General features: G+C 46.2%; 2 protein-coding genes across 3 annotated transcripts in view; one reads left to right on the top strand and one right to left on the bottom strand.

Annotated features, from left to right (window-relative positions):
- The window catches only part of TUT4 (terminal uridylyl transferase 4), a 163916-nt gene that overhangs the window by 22579 nt on the left and 122547 nt on the right, over positions 1-18790 (top strand). The gene's annotated exons all lie outside the window — the stretch shown is intronic.
- Positions 1250-9627, bottom strand: GPX7 (glutathione peroxidase 7). 2 transcript variants are annotated; one of them, XM_070405140.1, is made up of 3 exons: positions 4803-6028; positions 4144-4405; positions 1250-2849 (listed from the first exon to the last, which is right to left on the bottom strand). In XM_070405140.1, the coding sequence occupies exons 1-3, from the start codon at positions 4899-4901 to the stop codon at positions 2686-2688; spliced, it is 525 nt and encodes a 174-aa protein (XP_070261241.1). In that variant the 5' UTR covers positions 4902-6028; the 3' UTR covers positions 1250-2685. The 2 variants fall into 2 exon arrangements, with proteins under 2 accessions (XP_070261241.1, XP_070261240.1); XM_070405139.1 differs by lacking the exon at positions 4803-6028 and adding an exon at positions 9478-9627 and having other exon boundaries at positions 1251-2849.

The following is an 18790-nucleotide window of genomic DNA, read 5'->3' as shown; positions in this document are numbered from 1 at the left end:
GGACAAAAATCATGCACCTATGGATGAACTCAGTGGGTGGGGAGTGAGGGTGGAGGGTGGGGTGGGAGCTGGAAGGAGGGGAGTTATGGGGGGAAAAAAGAGGAACAAATGTAATAATCTGAACAATAAAGATTTATTAAAAAAAAAATTTTAGTAACTATAGTATTGTATCATTTGGATTTGTATCATAATTTATGGGTTGGTAATAAGTTGTGATGGGCACAAGGGTTACATTCAATTTTCACTATTATGAACATATTATTGTACATATATATTTGCATAGTTTGGGAGTCTTCTAAAAGGATAAGTAATGGATCAAAGGGTATGAATACTCTTTTTTGTTTGTTTGGTTTTATTTTTGTTGTTAATTCTCATCTGAGGATATTTTTCCATTGATTTTTTATTACAGAGTGGAAGAGAGAGGGAAAGACAGAAACATCGATGGGTTGCCTCCTGCACAAGCGTTGACCAGGGCCTGGGCTGGGGAGGGGAGGAGCTTGCAACCTAGGTACGTGCCCTTGACCAGAATCGAACCCGGAACCCTTTGGTCCGCAGGCAAACGCTCTATCTACTAAGCCATGAACACTTTGTTTTAAAAGATATGCTAAATCACCCTCCAAAAACTTGTCCCAGTTTATTGTCACAACAATCCTATCTAATAAAAGAGAAACATGGTAATTAGCCGTACCTCCGCTACCCTTCCCATTGGCTAATCAGGGTGATATGCAAATTAACTGCCAGCCAAGATGGCGGCCGGCAGCCAGGCAGCTTGAAGTGAACAGGGAGGCTTGCTTGCTTCAGTGACGGAGGAAGCCAAGCTTCCCCACCTGCACTGCCAGCCTCTGAGCTGCAACTCTAAGAAACATTGTAACAAATATAGAAGCTAAACCAAACCCCAGAAACCTGCTTTAGTCAGCCAGGCTTCAGCCAGGAGGACCGCAACATTGTTTCAAATACAGAGGGTAAACAAAGGCCAGAAACCTGCTTTCAGCAGCGGAGGTCTCAGAGCTGGAGCCGAGCCTCAGAGCTAAAACTGGCCCAGAATAAAAAAAAAAAGAAAAAAAGGAGCGGTTGGGAGCTTCAGTCACCCGCCAGCCTGAAAACGGTCCTCAGCCCCTCACCCAGACTGGCCAGGCACCCCAGTGGGGACCCCCACCCTGAAGGGGGTGTGACCAGCTGCAAACAGCCATCAGCCCCTCACCCAGGCTGGCCAGGCACCCAAGCGGGACCCCCACCCTGATCCAGGACACCCTTCAGGGCAAACCAGCCGGCCCCCACCTGTGCACCAGGCCTCTATCCTATATAGTAAAAGGGTAATATGCCTCCCAGCACCAGGATCAGTGGAGCAGCGAGGCCTCCCAGCATCGGGATCAGTGTGACAGGGGGCAGCGACCAAGCCCCCTGATCGCCCTGCGGCTCTGTGTGTGACAGGGGGCGGGGCCACAACCTCCCTATCTGCCCTGCTCTGTTCATGACAGGGGAAGGCACCCCAACCCCCTGATAAGCCCTGCCCTGAGTGTGACAGTGGCGGCGCCCCAACCCCCTGATCAGCCCTGCTCTGTGTGTGACAGGGTGCGGCGCCCCAACTCCCCAATCGGCCCTGCTCTGAGCCCGACCAGGGGCTGCACCTAGGGATTGGGCCTGCCCTCTGCAACCCGGGAGCAGGCCTAAGCCAGCAGGTCGTTATCTCCCGAGGGGTCCCACCCAGACTGTGAGAGGGCACAGGACAGGCTGATGGACCCCCTCCCCCCCACCCCGAGTGCACAAATTTTTGTGCACCGGACCTCTAGTAGTTATATAAATTCCCATTTCCCTACATCCTTAACAATGGGTAGGATCATTTAAAAAATCTTTCTAACTTGAATGAAGTTGACTATCTTTTCATATCCTTATTATCCATCTATATTCTGTGAATTATCTATTCATATCTTTCGACTGTTGTTTTAGGTACTTTCGGTCAGTGAATTCTATTGAGTCCTAATGATTAGCTTGATGAAAAAAAAGGCTTGGAAGACTTTCTACCAAATTACTCACAATGTTTACCTCCAGGGAGTGAGAGTATAGAAAATGAGAGGTACATTTTCATTTTATCATGACATCCTGCATTATCTACAATGAATTTAAATTACTTTTGTAATTAAAAAAATAATACAGAGGAAAACAACAACAAATAAATGTTTGGCTTGGATTCTCATTGGCTAGAAATTCATGTTGGGTGCAAGTTTTCATTAATCACAAGTTATTTTTTTTGTTTATATGCAAAAAAAAAACATTTATTAAATGCCTCCTCTTGAGCTGTCACTGCTCTAGGCACATTCACAGCTCATTCATTACTCCTCACAACAGCCCTGTGAGGTAGGAATTGGCCCGTTTTATCGAGTTCTTAATAGACAGGAGATTATTGCTCTATATACTTCTATTTGCCACATGTTTTCATGGACTAGAAGTTCTTACTGGCTGGTGATTCATTGGTCAAGAGCTGTCATTGGCTAGGAGTTCCTATAGGTTGATCTAAGATTCAAATGATCGAAATACTAGAATTCTCCCCCCACAGGAGTGATGGGGTGGGTGTGATGAAGGAGAGTCATAGTCTCTTCCTTTGAAGCACCATTTGAATTTGCTTTGGTTACCCATGGGAGGTGAGGGGGGAGGGAGGAAGGGTCAGTGGGAGAGGAGGGAAAGTGGTTATAAGTCTTCGCGCTTCTTCAGGATGAGCTTCCTCACAAGTGCCGTGATCTGGGGTCTGATCTCCTCCACCGACACAGTTGGGTCCCAAGCCCCTACCACCTTTCCATCTGGGGCCACTAGGTACTTCCAGAAGTTCCAAGTAGGCTCCTTTCCAGAAGTTTCTAGAACAAAACAAAGAAGGAGAGCAAAGTGTGTGCTTCCCTGTGTACCCTCTCCTGGAGTTCCACTATCATTGTCCATTCTTCCCTTGAAGCAGTGGTTCAATTAATTAGATTTAACTATAGGTTTTTAAAAATCCTGATGCCCAGTCCACCTCCCTAAACCATCTAAGTCAGAATCTCTAGATTCAGGCATCAGTATTTTTCAAAAGCTCCCCAGGAGATGCTAATGTGGTACCAAAGTTGGGAACCACTGCTCTAGGATTCTGTGAAGTGTTTGATAAAGCAGTATTAGTTCTTCCTTTATTAATGATCTCAAACTACTGAACAGTCTACACCCTATTCTCTAATGAAATCTAAATGGTTTCCAAATGTTCACGGACTGGTTGCATCTGAATCGTGGTGGTGGTGGTGAGGGGTGCATAAAATAAACAGATTCTTGGGCTCTGCTTCATTAGGTTTCAGGCTAATGCATTTTTAAGAGCTCCCCAGGTGCTTCCAAAGCAGGGCCAGGTTTGATCTATAACTATGGTAAACTGGGAAGGAACTAATAAAAACACACAGGAGGGAAAAAGTAAATATTAGGATTGACCTACAGAGCAAAATTCCAATCTGCCTCAGCAAGGGGCCTTTTGTGTGCTACACTGTTGTTTCTCATTGACTTCTCCAGGTGAAAGGGTAGGTGGGGGGTGGGGAGGGATAAGAAGGCAACTGGAAGCAGGGAGTGGGAGAAGGCAAAAATGGAGTCCAGGAGAGGGGCCCCAAGGAGGAAATGGGACCATAATGACCAGCGTGGCCCATGACCCCATTTTGCAACTTTGAGGCTTCTGGGGCTGGAGAAGGGATCTATTTCTGAATACTGAGATCTGGTATCTTAGCTCAGGTTTCTCTCCTGTGGCCAATAGATTCTGACTCTGACTCAGGACAGGAAATGCCTGTCAGCCTTCTCCAGGCCTGCGGCATCCCTTCCCTGTCTGCTCCTCAGTTTCTCCAGCCTCAGTCCAACTAATTCACACTGGCTAAAATCTGAGGGCCCTGCCTATGAAAACAGGATCCCAGAGATGTCTGCCAGAGTGGCTAAGGGGTGGGGGCGGTGAAAGGTAGCAGGGTGAAGCTATTCTTAGGCAGGAATACCCCTCAGCTCATCCTCAAAGATTAGTGCTGGAACAGACCATCAACCCATTTGAGGGGGTCTGGAAAGGGCCCCAGGTCACCCAGTCAGCCGGTGGCTTCTGCTGCCCAGGGAGCCATGGCCTCAGCCAACTGAGGGAAGGCAAGGGGAAGGACCAGGACTCACGGGTCAGGTACTTGAAGGCAGGGTGGGCACCAGTGCCAGTCACTGCGACCTTGCTAAACATGGGGAAGGAGACACTGTAGGTGCGGCGGGCAAAACTCTCGATCTCCTTGTTGCTGTCGGGCTCCTGTTGGCCAAACTGGTTGCAGGGGAAGGCGAGCACATTGAAGTGGTGGGGCCCCAGGTCGCGCTGTAGCTGCTGCAGGGCCCGGTAGTGCTCCTCTGTGAAGCCACACTCACTGGCCACGTTCACCACCAGGGACACCTGTTGTGGCAAAAACAAAACACAGACAGGCACAACCCCATGAAGAGGCATGCACTTGTACATTCCTGACACGCCCACCTGTGTGACTCCTCCCCTACAGTTAATTCTTTCTCTCATACATGCAAGAACACAACGTACACACGTAAATGTGAGCACAATGTTCTCTCATATACACAAGCACATGCACAGAGGCACACAGAGCCACAAGTGAAATCAAACACACAGAGCTTACAGATATGGGTGCATACACATACATGAACGTTCATGAGAATAAGAACACAATATTCACAAATGGGTATGCATACACCCCATGATGCAAAGATACATTAGCACACATCACACATGCCCACAAACACACAGCACGAGCAGAGAGAGACATACACACTGAGGACCTCACATCCAGAGGTGATGTGGGAGAGCAGAAAGGTGGACCTGGGTTCAGTTTCTGGCTCAGGCAGCTAGCACTCATCACTGTAGTTGCCTGTATATGTGTCATCTCCCTTTTAAAACGTGAATTCTGAGAGCAGGAGCTATGTCCACTTCACTCCAGGGCCTGCCGTATGGAAAAAGTCCCAGAAAGTGCCTGCTGAATGAATAAGTAAATGTTCACACATACACAATCACCAATGCAGGTGGGTTTTCTTGATAAAAGGACCCAAGGTCCCCAGGACAATCCTTTTTTGTCCCTTTCCCGCCAGTAAACAAATACCACTTTCTTCTACCACTAGACTCACTTTTAAATGTATTATCGCTTTATCATAAATTAACTGATTTATATAAATTTATTAAATTTGTTTATACATCTCTTTAGCACCCTTATGTGATAAATCTAAAGCTGGCTGATGGAACCTGATTATAATACTGCAACTAGAATTCTGGCACCAATGCTATGTTCTTAGCTTTTAGTGATATATTATTGAACAATTTTAAATCTTACCTTGTGTCTGTCCACCAGCCCTATCTCTCTGTCCACCTTTTCAGAAGAGCCAGGATCATACCAGCTGGCTCCATAAAGAGGGACATCTCCCAGGAGTAGCCTGGGGCATTGGACATGCATAGGCATGAACTGCTCAGGTTAGACATTTTGGACTGGACATTCTTTGTTGTGAAGGTGCTGTTCTGTTCGTTTTAGGATGTTTAGCAGTATCCCTGGTCTTTACCCACTAGATGTCCAGTATTTTTTTTTTCAGAGAGAGAGGGAGAGAGAGATAGAAACATCAATGATGAGAGAGAATCATTGATCGGTTGCCTCCTGCACACCCCGCACTGGGGATCGAGCCTGAAACTTGGGCATGTGCCCTGACTAGGAATTGAATCGTGACCTCCTGGTTCATAGGTTGAGGCTCAACCACTGAATCACGCCAACTGGGTTAGATGCCTAGTCTTGACAATTAAAAATGTCTCCACACTTTGCTAAATGTCCCCTAGGTAGCAAAATTACCTCAGTTGAGAGTCACTGAGCTGTAACTCCTTCACCCTGCCTCTATGAGGAACAACCCATTCCCTAGGGCTACAGGCTTTTAGAACCTCCCCCATTAGCATCAGCATTTGTGATATTCTGCCTGTGGTAGTGAGAAACTGGGATCCTTAACTTCCTTCCCTAGTCAGAGGTCTTCCTCTTTCTTCTCTGCTGGATTCCCTAGGCATGGAAAGTATTAAAAAGTGCTTATTTTAAAAAAGCTTCTGCACAGCAAAAGAAACCATCAACAAAACAACAAGAAAGCCCACTGCACGGGAGAACATATTTGTCAATGTTATCTCCGATAAGGGTTTAATCTCCAAAATTTACAGGGAACTCATACAACTTAACAAATGGAAGATAATCTAATAAAAAAATGGACAAAGGACCCAAATAGACACTTTCTGAAAGAGAATATACAGAAGGTCAAGAGACATATAAAAACATGCTCAAAGTCACTAATCATCCCAGAGATGCAAATCAAACAACAGTGAGGTACCATCTCACACCTGTCAGAATGGCTGTCATCAACAAATCAACAAATGGCTAGTGCTGGAGAGGATGTGGAGAAAAAGGAACCCTCGTGCACTGCTGGTGGGAATGCAGACTGGTGCAACCACTGTGGAGAACAGTATGGAGTTTCCTCAAAAAATTAAAAATAGAACTCCCATTTGACCCAGTAATCCCACTTCTAGGAATATATCCCAAGAAACACCAATCAGAAAGGATATATGCACGCCTATGTTCTTGGCAGCACAATTTACAATAGCTAAGATTTGCAAACAGCCTAAGTGCCCATCAGCAGATGAGTGGATTAAAAACCTGTGGTACATCTACACAATGGAATACTACACTGCTGTAAGAAAAGAAGGAACACCCACCATTTGAAACAGCACGGATGGACCTGGAGAGCATTAGGATAAGCGAAATAAGCCAATCAGAGAAAGATAACAATCACATGATCTCACTCATTTGTGGAATATAATGAACAATATAAACTGATGAACAAAAATAGATCCAGAGACAGAGAAGCATCAAACAGACTATCAAACCTCAGAGGGAAGGCAGGGGAGGGCCTGGGGGAGGGGTAGAGATCAACCAAAGGACTTACATGCATGCATATAAGCATAACCAATGGACACAGACACTAGGGGGGTGAGGGCATGTGCTGAGGGGTTAGGGGTGGGGAGTGGCCGGGGGAGAGGACAATGGGGGAAAAAGGAAACATATGTTATACTTCAATCAATAAAGAATTTTTTAAAAAGTGCTTATTTTAAACCTGCATAATGTGTGTCTGTCCACTCTTTTGGAAGGAAGGAAATCCTGCTTCTAGTTCCATGCCTGAAATCAAAATGCTTATCCTTAAAGTGGCACAAACAGACAGACACATTCAAATACACAAGCAAACAAACAAACCATACACACACACACACACACACACACACACACACATCACTCAGGCCTACAAGTACATACCTTCACACTACAGTCAAGCACATTCCCAAATGGTTACCCATTCATTCATACTCAATGCTGGTCTAAATGACTGTCTTCCCAATTAGCCTGAGGGCATGCTCATGGCTATATCTCCAGGGCTGGACCCAGTTCCAAGCATGTAGTGGGAGCCAGTAATTTTTTTTTCAATTAAAAAATTATGGTGAAATATACATAACGAGCTAAAAACTATTTGCAACTGAATAAATGACAATATTGCCCAAGTGGCAGACCTAGTTTGGGTTAACGCAGCATCATTCATAGCTTTCCTGGACTGACTGTTGCTGATTGCCTCTATACCTGGGGTGTACTAGTAAGGGCACGGGCTCTAGAGCTGGACGGCCTGGGTTCAAATTCTAATTCTGTCACTTAGTAGCTGTGTGACTCTCTTTTTCTTCCAATTTCTTTCTGATCGATTACTTGGCCTCTCGCTCCCATGAATTTACCAGTGACCTAGATAGGATATTAAACCACTCAGAATTCTGAGATTACTTCTCTGAGTCATTTTTTTCTCCAGAATTTCTGTTCCTCACATCCTGGATGCCTTATTATTTCTAAAGACAAATAGACTTTGTTCTATTCTTGTCATAGCACTTATTACTACTAGGAATTACCATTTTTCTGTTCCCTTTTTATTTTCTCTCTCCTCTTTACCTCATATAAACTCTATTAAAGTGGAAACTTGTCTGTTTTGTTCACCACTGTATCCCCAGGGCTAGCCTAGTACTTAGTATACAGCAAGTGCTCAATAAGAAAGAATGAATGAATGAGTAGCAGAGCTGGTCAAGTGCGAACCTTGGGACTCTGTGTCCTGCTGCCCTAGAGGGAAGGAGAGGCCTGAATGGAAACGGGCCCTGCTCTTCTTGTGGCTCTTTGCTCTGAGTTCCCGATGGAGCTCCTGCTGGGGCCCTCCAGACACAGGGACAGAGCACTCTACCAAGTGCTCCCACACTGTCATCTCATTTGAAACTCACAACATGTTGGGATCACTGGCCCTAGAATTTAAAGGCTTAGAGAGTACTTTCTTCACTAAAGACGGCCTTGCTTCCTGGAGAGGAATGCTGGCAGCCATTTTTGTGTGGTCCGTCCAAATCTGGACAATGGGCCCACCTGTCCCTTCGAGACCAACTCCCCACCCTTCCCACACCACAGCCTCCCTTGAGAAGTGGAGGGCTCTTCATCCCACACAGTGCACCATCCGGGCCTCTGGATATAGTGTTCAAGGCCCCTCTGGGTGCCTCCCCACATTTCCACCATCTCAGCCTCATGCTTTAAGCACAACTGCTTGAAGTCACACCACTCCTCCACGCTTCTTGCTGTTTGCTTTGGAGCCTTGACATGGACAGTTTTCTGCTTGGAATGCTCTTCTTGAACTTGCTCAAACTCACCCTGCACACTTCCTCTCTGAAGGCCTCTGAGCTGAGATGCCCTCATGGTAAGGAGGTAGCAGTTAGCTTGGATGGTTCTTTCATTTCACCCTGAGCTGCCATCTTAGGAGTTTGCCGAGAGTAGACCAAGGGCGGATGAAGCTTTCTCCTCCGGCTCCGTGTGCTTTCCTGGCGCGGTGTGACCCGTACAAATATATCTCCCTCTCTGGCCTCAGTGTCCTCCCTGGAGGAGGATCTGCCTAAGGTACCCGCGCACTCGCTCTGCGCTGCACATTCATTCCCACAATGTGCTCACTGGACACACAATCAGCTCTCCCAGTTGCAGACGTCGGAACTGGGGATGGCGGAGACAAAGGCCGTGGGGTGTTAGGGTTACTTTTTCCACCCTTGCATGACCGAGGCTGAGCTGGAGGTGGGGCTGGGGAGGCGGGGCGCGCATCCAGCCTCTGGGAGAGGTCCGGACCCGCTGTCCAAAGTCGGCATCAGGGAAAGCAGCGCCTGCTCGGCGAGGCTCAGGTTTCACTGTGCGCCAGGGCCTTGCCACGTAGCAGAACAGACCCTGAGCGGGATCGGGGGCGCCCGGGGCCCTGGCGGAATAGCAGGGTGGGGGCTGGGAGCCGGGGAGGGACGCGGGGCAGTCCCAGGCCCCTCGGAGCCACACCCCGCAGGACGCAGGGCCGCCGGGCGCCCCCATCAGGCCCCGCCGGGGAGGCCCCCGAGCGGACACTCACCGACCCGCGGTACTTCTCCAGCGACACCAACTTGCCCCGGATGTTGACAGCCTTGAAGTCATAGAAGTCCTGCTCCCGCTGCGCACGGGCCGCGGCCGCCAGGAGCAGCCACGCCGCCAGCAGTGCAGCCACCATGACTCGATCTTGAGGTGGCCGCGCCGCGAGGGCAAAGCCTGGGGGGAGCGAGGTGGGGGGGGAAGAGGGGGGAGACCCGGCGCGGGGGCGGGAGGAGGCGGCTCCGCTGCCACCCCGCTCGCCAGGCAGGACGCGCCCCTTCTCGTTTTCCTGCGCAAGCAGCGGAGAGACAGGCTCTGGATCTGTTTCCCCTCCTTACCAGGGAGCATTAGACCCCGCGCGCCTCCCTGGACCCCAAAGCCAGGGTTTTGAACACTGAGTCCAGAATTCAGTTCACCGAGGTGGCTCTGTCTCCTTTTTGTTCTAGGGGTGCAGAGACTCGGTAGGGAAAGGAAGCGAACATCTGGATCTGAGCGTTAGCTTCTAATCAGCGTATTGGCCCGTGGGCTTGTCACGCCGCCGCCTTTCGGGGCCTCAGTTTCTCCGTCTGTTCCGTGGGGCTAGCCTCCCCTCTTGTAGCAGGTAGGCAGAATAGAATGGGAGCTAGGTGGCTCTGTCTCCTTTTTGTTCTAGGGGTGCAGAGACTCGGTAGGGAAAGGAAGCGAACATCTGGATCTGAGCGTTAGCTTCTAATCAGCGTATTGGCCCGTGGGCTTGTCACGCCGCCGCCTTTCGGGGCCTCAGTTTCTCCGTCTGTTCCGTGGGGCTAGCCTCCCCTCTTGTAGCAGGTAGGCAGAATAGAATGGGAGCTATAGAGAAATGGACGTGAAACACTTTGCCAGCTGAGTGGTGCCTAGAAGCATTAAGTGATGAGTGAATGGATGGTTCCTGAAAGGGATGGCAAGGAGGGAGGGAAGAGACGATGGAGGGCCTGTTGCAGGTTGGGTTCCTGGAAAGCAGATGCAGTGATGGAATTGCAGTGCAGGATGTTTATGAGGAAACACCCTGGGGACCAACACCCATGGAAGGGAGAGGCGGGGACAGGCGTGGGCAGGAGTCCAGAGCTCCCTGAAGGCCTAAGGTCAGTTTTGGCTGACTCCACAGGCACTCAAGCTAGGATGGCCCCTCAGAGTTGTCCCCAGATAAACGAAATTGGCCAGGCTTTTATATCCCTGCCTTCATCAGTCCTTGGATAGGGGGCCATCTGGGAAGAGGTGTGACAGGAGCCAAGGTGGCCCTGTCCCTGAAGGGACTGACAGCTACAGGCTTTCTACTGACAGCACTGGTGTCCTAGGTCTTCACTGATTGGGGATCTGGGCAGCATATCATAGTGACTCCCACACTCAGAAAACCCCTACTGAGCCCCACTAAATGCCAGGTATGGAGCTGGGCGCTTATACTACTCGTTCTCTGGGAGCTCACGGGCTACCATGGGAGAAGCCAGGTACTGGGGGTTTTGTGTAATGCAGTAAGCGCTAAGCACTCCTACTGTCACGTAGCAAATACTTCTTGAGCATCTGTTCTACACCAGGTTCTGCTGTAGGTGCCTCTTATGCAGTGATGAACAAGACAGTGTGGTTCCTGCCTGGGGGGGGTCACAGGTATTAAATAATTCATAAATAGCTCTAAAATTACTATTGTGGTAAGTACCACTTAAACTAGCCTTGGGTATAGGTTGGGGCAGGGCTCAAGGAGAGCTTCCCAGAAGGGACGGTTGTGCTAAGCTCTAAAGAATGAGTAGAAATTAGCCAGGTTAAAAGTGGAAAGGTCCTGAGGAGAGAGAAACGGTGCATTTTGAAACAAAGAAGGCTGGGTTCCGCTGGAACAGAGAGAGCGAAGGGTGAGAGGAGAAGGTGTAGAGCAGGCAGGGGTGAGGTCACAAAGAACCTGGTAGGCCATAGTAGAGATTATGGTCGTTAAGGTAAGAAATGAAGGTTCTTTTTGTTTTCTTTTCTTTTCAAGTGGGGGAGAGCAGCGAGTCCTGTGTTATAGAAAGATCCCTCTGACTGTTCTGTAGAGCGTAGATAGGAAGGGGCAAGAGCAGATGTGCTCCAGATGCTGGGGTAGAGGAGGATCTGGGGTTCTGAGGCCCGGAGGTGTTGCTAACCTAGCAGCCAGGAAAAGCCTCCTGGATGTGATCAGAGTTACGTCTTAAAAGAGGAAGGGGGGTTCTCCAGTTTGGGAATGGGGGAGCGGGGCAAAGATGTGAGCCTGAGGGAGCAGTGTCTGTGGAAGCACAGAGCTCAAGAGAAGTGCTTGGTTGGTTGGGGTGAGAAGGGGTATGGGAGAGATGAAGTTGCATCATCAGGGGCCAGATGGAGAAAGGTCTTGAGTGCCAAGTCAAAGAACTTGGATTTTACTCTCTAGGCTGTGGAGACCAAGGGTTTTGAAACTGGGCATAAGGTCATACAGTTAATAAGACTCAAACCCAGGCCTTTAGAGTCAGAACATGGGTACTATCAAGGAGGCCTCTCTCCTCAGGAGCATACAACATTATCAGGAGAGATGGAAAACAGGAAAAAGCCTGCTCCAGACAATGGCCGAGGCAGAAGTAAAGTGTTCCTGCCCTTTCTACCCCTTCTCCTCCCTTCTCTGTTGGAGCCTTGAGCCTTTGATGGGTCTTATGGTATTAAATGGTCCCATCTTCTCTACTTTGCCTTGTGAAGCTATTGGTCTCCCTTCCTGCTCTGTCCCTTTCACTCAGCCTTTCCCTACATGTCCCAATAACCAGGGCTTCTTAAATTCTGCGCTACACAACTTGGCATTTTGCAAGCTTGGCTGAGCTATTTCCTGTTAAAATCTAGATAGGTAGGCATTTCTACTAAGCAGGAAAAAATAGTGAAATATTTCTCACTTGTAAATCTTTCTTCTGGGCCCTTCTCTCCTTCCCTTATTCGTGCTTCAGAACTCAGCTCAGATATCATCCCCCTTTGCTACTACATTGAATCACTCCCTCTTCTCTGTTGCCTTTGTACCTAGTACATTTTCCTGTTAGTGAGGTGATAATAATATGAGTGTAGTTGTCTGTTACCATGGCCACCAGACTGTGTGCTCCTTGGGGGCAGGCAGGTTTATATCTGAATCATCTGTTCTACTTTTATTACTTGTCTATGCTAGAGTCTGATATGAGATGCTGTTGATTTTAGCCCACAGTGTATATTTTGTCATTTTATTTCTAGTCCACTATGAATTTTTGGTGTTTCTGAAAGAGCACAGCTATTCCCAGGTGGTCCATCTACACAAGTGAGAGTTCCAGAGGCACAGACAAATGCACACAGTTCTCAGATGAGCACTGGAAGGGTAGAGGACTCACTTCTGGATCCCCCATAATTCTCTTTCTCATAATAAGCTCAAAGAAGCTTTTTATGGGCATTTAGGATACGCACTAATGTTTTGTTGATTCAACAAATTGTTGAGCACCTACTGTGTACAACATTATTTTAAGGTCTAGGAATATCCTATATAATAAAGATATAATATGCAAATGGTCGTTACACCGTGAAGTGTAACGACCAACCGTGTAACAACCGGATCACGGGTCAGCAGGAGGGTGAGGCAGCGAGCTACAAACAGGTGGTGGAGAGCTACAGGAGGGGACAGGGCAGCAAGCTATGAGGGGGGGAGAGGGGGAGCCGAGGGAGCTACAGGAGGGCGGCAGCAAGCTACTGGCGAGCTACTGGAGCATGGATTCGTGCGCAGGGCTACTAGTGTTGTTAATAAGACAGACAAAAATTCTTGAATTTACATTCTAGTTGGGGGGAGGATAATAACTGATATTTATTGTATGAAACATATAGTACAGTAGGTGATAAGTAGGGGAGAGGGCTAGAGAATGTGGTGATGAAGTGGGGAGGGATTGCAACTTTAATTCAAATGATCAGGAAGTCTCACTGAAAACATGTCATTTAAGCGAAGACCAGAAGAGAGAGAGCAAACAATGGGGAAAACTGGAAGAAGAGCAACATTCCAGGTAGAGGAAACAGCAAGCACAAAGGCCCTGAGTCAGGAGCACACATGCTGTGTTTGGAGAACAGCAAAGAGGTAGGGGCAGATGAAGTGGAGTGAATGGGGGAAAGAGTAGCAAGAGATGGCATCAGAAAGGTAATGGGATGGGAAACAGATAATGTGGGGTCTTATAAGCCATTGTAACAACATTTGCTTGTACTTTGAGTGAAATGGGAAGCCATTAAAGAGTTTTAAGCAGGGGAATGACATTTCTTCTTTTTTTTTTAAATGTATTTTTATTGATTTCAGAGAGGAAGGGAGAGGGAGAGAGAAATAGAAACATCAATGATGAGAGAGAATCATCAATTGGCTGCCTCCTGCACGACCCCTACTGGGGACTGAGCCCACAACCAGGGCATGTGCACTTGACTGGAATCGAACCTGGGACCCTTCAGTCCATAGGCTGACACTCTAGCCACTGAGCCAAACCAGCTAGGGTTGACATTTCTCATTTATATTTTAACTGCAGTATTGAAATATGGAAACCAGTCAGAAGGCTATTGTAGTAATCCACAGGAGGGAACATGGATGCTTAGACCAAAGTGATGGCAGTAAAGGTGGTAGGAAGTGTCAGAGCCTGAATATATTTTGAAAGTAGAGGCAAACGGATTTCCTGATAGATTGGATGCAGGTATGAGAGAAAGAGGAGTCACAGATGACTTAAGGGTTTTGGTCAGAGTAACTGGAATAATGAAGTTGCCCTTAATTAAGATGAAGACATCTGCAGGGGCAACTGGTTTGGTATGGGAAGTCAAGAGTTCAGTTATGGACATGGTAAGTTTGAGTTGTGTATTAGTAGCGGTGTGCTGGTAAATGTTTAACAACTCATTCTCCAGGGAAAATGTGTGTGTGTACCATATAAATTTGTTATAAAGTTTACTGATATAAATCATGCATGGTACACAATTCACAAATAATAATAAAAATATACAATACTCCTTATTTAAATTCCACATGGCCAATTTATTCTCACAGAATGCTTGATTTTTGCCAAACTTGTATCTGTAGCCAACTAATGGTTTCAATTGCTGAATGAATGAGTACAGTTCCAAGATGAATGTCAGTTGATATGTTCATTTACATTAATAGTAAGATGAAAGTAAAACAATAAAGACATATTTTAGAACTTCACTAGATCAAGTGACTTTGCTGAATTGGATAGTAGTTTTCCAATACTGGAAGACTATTTCCTCAATTTTTAAAAAAATATATTTTATTGATTTTTTTTTTATGAAGAGGAAGGGAGAGGGATAGAGAGTTAGAAACATCGATGAGAGAGAAACATCGATCAGCTGCCTCCTGCACATTCTCCACTGGGGATGTGCCCTCAACCAAGTTACATGCCCTTGACCGGAACCGAACCTGTGACCCTTGAGTCTGCAGGCTGACGCTCTATCCACTGAGCCAAACCAGTTAAGGCAAGTTTTTAAAAAAATATATTTTTATTGATTTCAGAGAGGCAGGGAGAGGGAGAGAGAGATAGAAACATCAATGATGAGAAATAATTGATCGGCTGCCTCCTGCACGTTCCCTACCTGGGGATCAAGCTTGCAACCTGGGCATGTGTGGGAACTGAATCTGGGACCCTTCAGTCCACAGTCTGACGCTCTATCCACTGAGCCAAACCAGCTAGAGCTCCTCACATTTTTTGTCTTATTCACAATGTAATAGCTACAGACCCAATACACTCCAAATTTAATCTGCATTGTTAATATTTTTTTCATCACTTTCTTACAGCTAGAATAGATGTTAATGACCCCAAGAACATAGAAAATAAAATATAGTGCAATAATTAGAAAGTGATGAGTTTTTAATATTACCTCTGTTTTTAATTATTTAATTTTAAGTTTACATAATTTACTTTTTAGTATTGGCTGCTTTTAGCAAGAGGCTAGAAAAATTCATGAAAATGTAATGGCTCTAGGAGCTGGCTCTAGACATCGTTCCTATCTCTGCTTAGGTTGGCTCTGTGAGTCTGGACTTGTAGGAGAAGTCTAGGTCAGAGATATAAATTTGGGAGTGGACAGCATACCTAGTATTTAAAGCCATGGTACTGGATGATGATGGAGAATTGATGTAGACGGACGGGAGAACCAAGGACAGTCCTTGGGACTCCAACATTTAGCAGCGAGGAAGTGAAGACATCAGGGAAATAAGAGGGAATCAGAAGAGACTGAAAAAGAGTAGCCAGAGGAAGAACAAGAACAAAGAGAGTGAAGTATCATGAAGGTCATGTGACAAATTTGCCCCAAGAAGGAGAGCGATTAACTGGTTAAATGCTGCTGATAAATCTATAAGATTAGGACTAAGAATTGAACATTAGATTTAGCAATCTTCCCTTCACCAATAAATGGAATTAAACAGAAAATACAATATTTTCATGCACCTTTGCTATTACTCATGCTGTTCCCTCTGCCTGGGTCTTCTGTTTTTGTTTTCCTTAGCCTTCATTTTGCATCAATGCTTTATCCGTGGGGAGTCTCAGTAGAAAACAGATGACACACTCAGATTAGGATAATTAGACAAAGGTTTGTTTATAAAGGGACTAATTTCAAATGTGGGTGGGGTATAAAGGAAGACAAAATAGTTTAGGAAGTACCTGAGTTGTAAACCTCTCTTGACCTGAATGGGTTGGGAAGAGGGAGGAAAGATGACAGAAACTGGGAAAAAGAGTCCTGTTCATCAATCTATTTTGAAAGGGGCAGTAACCTTCAAAGGCAAACTTGCAGGGAAGTAGCCAGGGAATTAATTACCCAGCCCTCCCCCTCCTCCCTCTCACTGATGTCCTGCTAAGGTGCTGGCCCCTACCTAAGTGGAAGGGAGGAAGACTATTTGACCTATTCTGTACAGGTTCAGAGTACTGGGCAGACAGTGGGTGGATGGACAGTGAATCTAAGTTGCAAAATAGAAAGTGTCCAGCACACAAACCCAGCTCAAAGCCAACTTCTCTCTGAGGCTTTTCTCAACACTTTCAGGTAGTTAGGTGCGCCCCTATTATATGCTTCCCTTTGTCAACCGATGGTCATTGGTACCAATTAAACACCAGCAGGAATCCCCAGTTTGGGGTGCAGTGAAGGAGAAAACTTTATTTAGTGCAAACAGCTCACTTTGTGATACAGAACAACATGGCTATGAGGTGGCCCTGGGAGGAGGTGGCCTTCTTGGGCTAGTCAGCTCTGCTCTGGTCCAGTCCAGTCTGGTCTGCTCCACCCTAGTAAGTCCAGCTTGGTGAGCACAGTCAGCAGTCTTCTGTGGAAAGGGAAATGTGCTCCTGGAGCCAGAGGGGAGCTGACTTACATAGAGAAAAGTTCCCGTTCCTGGACCCTGATGGGTCTGTGCTCATGTACTTAAGGACCTCAACTCCTCACAGTTTGATTAGTCCAAAAGCACTGTTCTGATTGGTCGGAATGGAGCCCCACTCTGATTGGTTGGTGAACGTGCTAAGGAGGATATAGCTGTGTGACTCTGAGTGGATGCAGAAAGTCTCAGTTCTATTGATTGAAATATGATTCCAGGAACTCCTTTATAAGGGTTGGCTGAGCGGGCAGGAACACCATGCAGGCAGGATGTTAGTGCAGACAGGCATTTTAGTGAAGGCAGGCATTTTAGTGCGGGCTTCTCCCTGAAGGTAGGCTTACTGAGAGGCTCTATTTAGCAATGGCTGCTAGGCTCTGTTTGTAAATTGGAGCCCAGTTAACCACCAGAAGCCTGTCTTTGTAGATATCTTCTTTCTCAGGGCCTACACCCTTAACATAGCACTTATGCTGTATTGAAATGACCTCCAATCCTGGCTGCAACCTAGAATGACCTGGGGAAACTTTAAAAATATATACTGATGTCCAGGCCTCATCCCAGACCAATTGAATCAGAAAAGTCTGGGAACAGTGTCACAACATTAGTGCTTTAAAAAAAAAATCTTCCAGGCAAAATAAATAAATATCCTCCAGGTGATTGTAAGGCACAGCCAGAATTATGAACCACTGCTATGTTGTTATTGTCTATCCACCTGTGTGTTTCCTTGAGGAGTCTGGGAGTGCTTTCAGCTTAGGACCATGTCTGATTCAAACCTGTGTCTTTAACATGCAGCATGGGACCAGGTGCTCAGGACACGAAAGTTCAAATTTAAGAATATGATGGCTTCACATTTTATGTAATTTTTGTTAGGATTGTGGTACATAATGTCACCCAGGACACTGTTTCTCAAACTGTGAGTTGCAATCCATTAGTAGGTAATAGAATCGATTTTGTGGTTCAGACCAGCATGGAAAAAAAAAAAACTGAATAGAAAATACCAGAGTAGGTCCCATATAGTAAGGGGTTAGTGTAGTATTGTGAAATAGGTATGTGTAATCTAGGTTGCAACATAAACTGTGTGGCTCGCATCCGAAATGCTTGAAATCCACTGACCTAGGACAAGTAACAAAACTCTCTTTGCTTCTGTTTCCTTATTTTTGAAATGGGAATACTATACTAGTCCCTCCTACTTCATGGGATTGTAATGAAGATTAAATGAAATAACACATATAAAGTGGTGTCTAGCACAGAGTAAATAAACAAGAGTAGCTGTAAACAAAACACTTTTTAAAAGAAGAATATAAAATTTTATTTATCCTGAGATTACTGCTAGATAATATTAAGCATACAGATAGATAAGGGCTTTTTGTCTTACTATATCTGAACAGTTATTATTAGTAAATGCTATGAACTCTTTCTTTTTTGGGGGGGGGCATCGAATTGCTGCCTTAGATGCTATCTGAACCTATGTCCTACTAATATCTCTATGGCATCTGACCAGTTCCCACAGGCTATATCTGCACCTGCTCTTGGAAAATTAGCACAGCTCTGTTTAAAGGCCCTGGGAGGAGGGACTTGGCAGAGTTTACTTATTTAAGTATCCAAAGCACTAAGCACCAGGCATGGCACTCAATAAATGTGGGCTAAATTGAATTGAACTATTGATAACTACTGTGTGACCTTGATCAAGTCACCCCACTCTCTGGACTGGAGCTTCCTGTGTGTAAAGTGAGGGAGATTAGAGGGAAGGTTGGAGGTAGAAGGCATCTCTGATTTTACAAATGGGGAAGCTAAGACAACTAGGGGAAGGACTTGCCCAAGTTCACACCACACGTTAGTAGAGAGGCAGAGGTTACTAACTTGAAGTCTCTCCGAGTCTATCCACTCCATGGTAAAGCACTTTCTACAGCATTGTATGGCCAAACCAATTCTATAACTCTAGGGAGCAGTTAGAGACAACAAACTAAAGATACTCAGAGTAGCATATATAGTGTGCAAA

The sequence above is a fragment of the Myotis yumanensis genome, unplaced genomic scaffold, assembly GCF_028538775.1.
Source record: "Myotis yumanensis isolate MYYU_CA2020_CCGP unplaced genomic scaffold, mMyoYum1.0.hap1 SCAF_2, whole genome shotgun sequence".
Taxonomy (NCBI): Eukaryota; Metazoa; Chordata; class Mammalia; order Chiroptera; family Vespertilionidae; genus Myotis; species Myotis yumanensis.
This window is presented reverse-complemented; position numbering and strand designations above follow the sequence as displayed.

Coding starts and splice junctions, on each gene's coding strand:
- GPX7 (XM_070405139.1), bottom strand. CDS start 9,612: ATGGTGGCTGCACTGCTGGCGGCGTGGCTGCTCCTGGCGGCCGCGGCC. Junction 4,406..9,477: donor TGGAGAAGTACCGCGGGTCG/GTGAGTGTCCGC, acceptor TTGCCACAACAG/GTGTCCCTGGTGGTGAACGT. Junction 2,850..4,143: donor TGCCTTCAAGTACCTGACCC/GTGAGTCCTGGT, acceptor GTTTTGTTCTAG/AAACTTCTGGAAAGGAGCCT.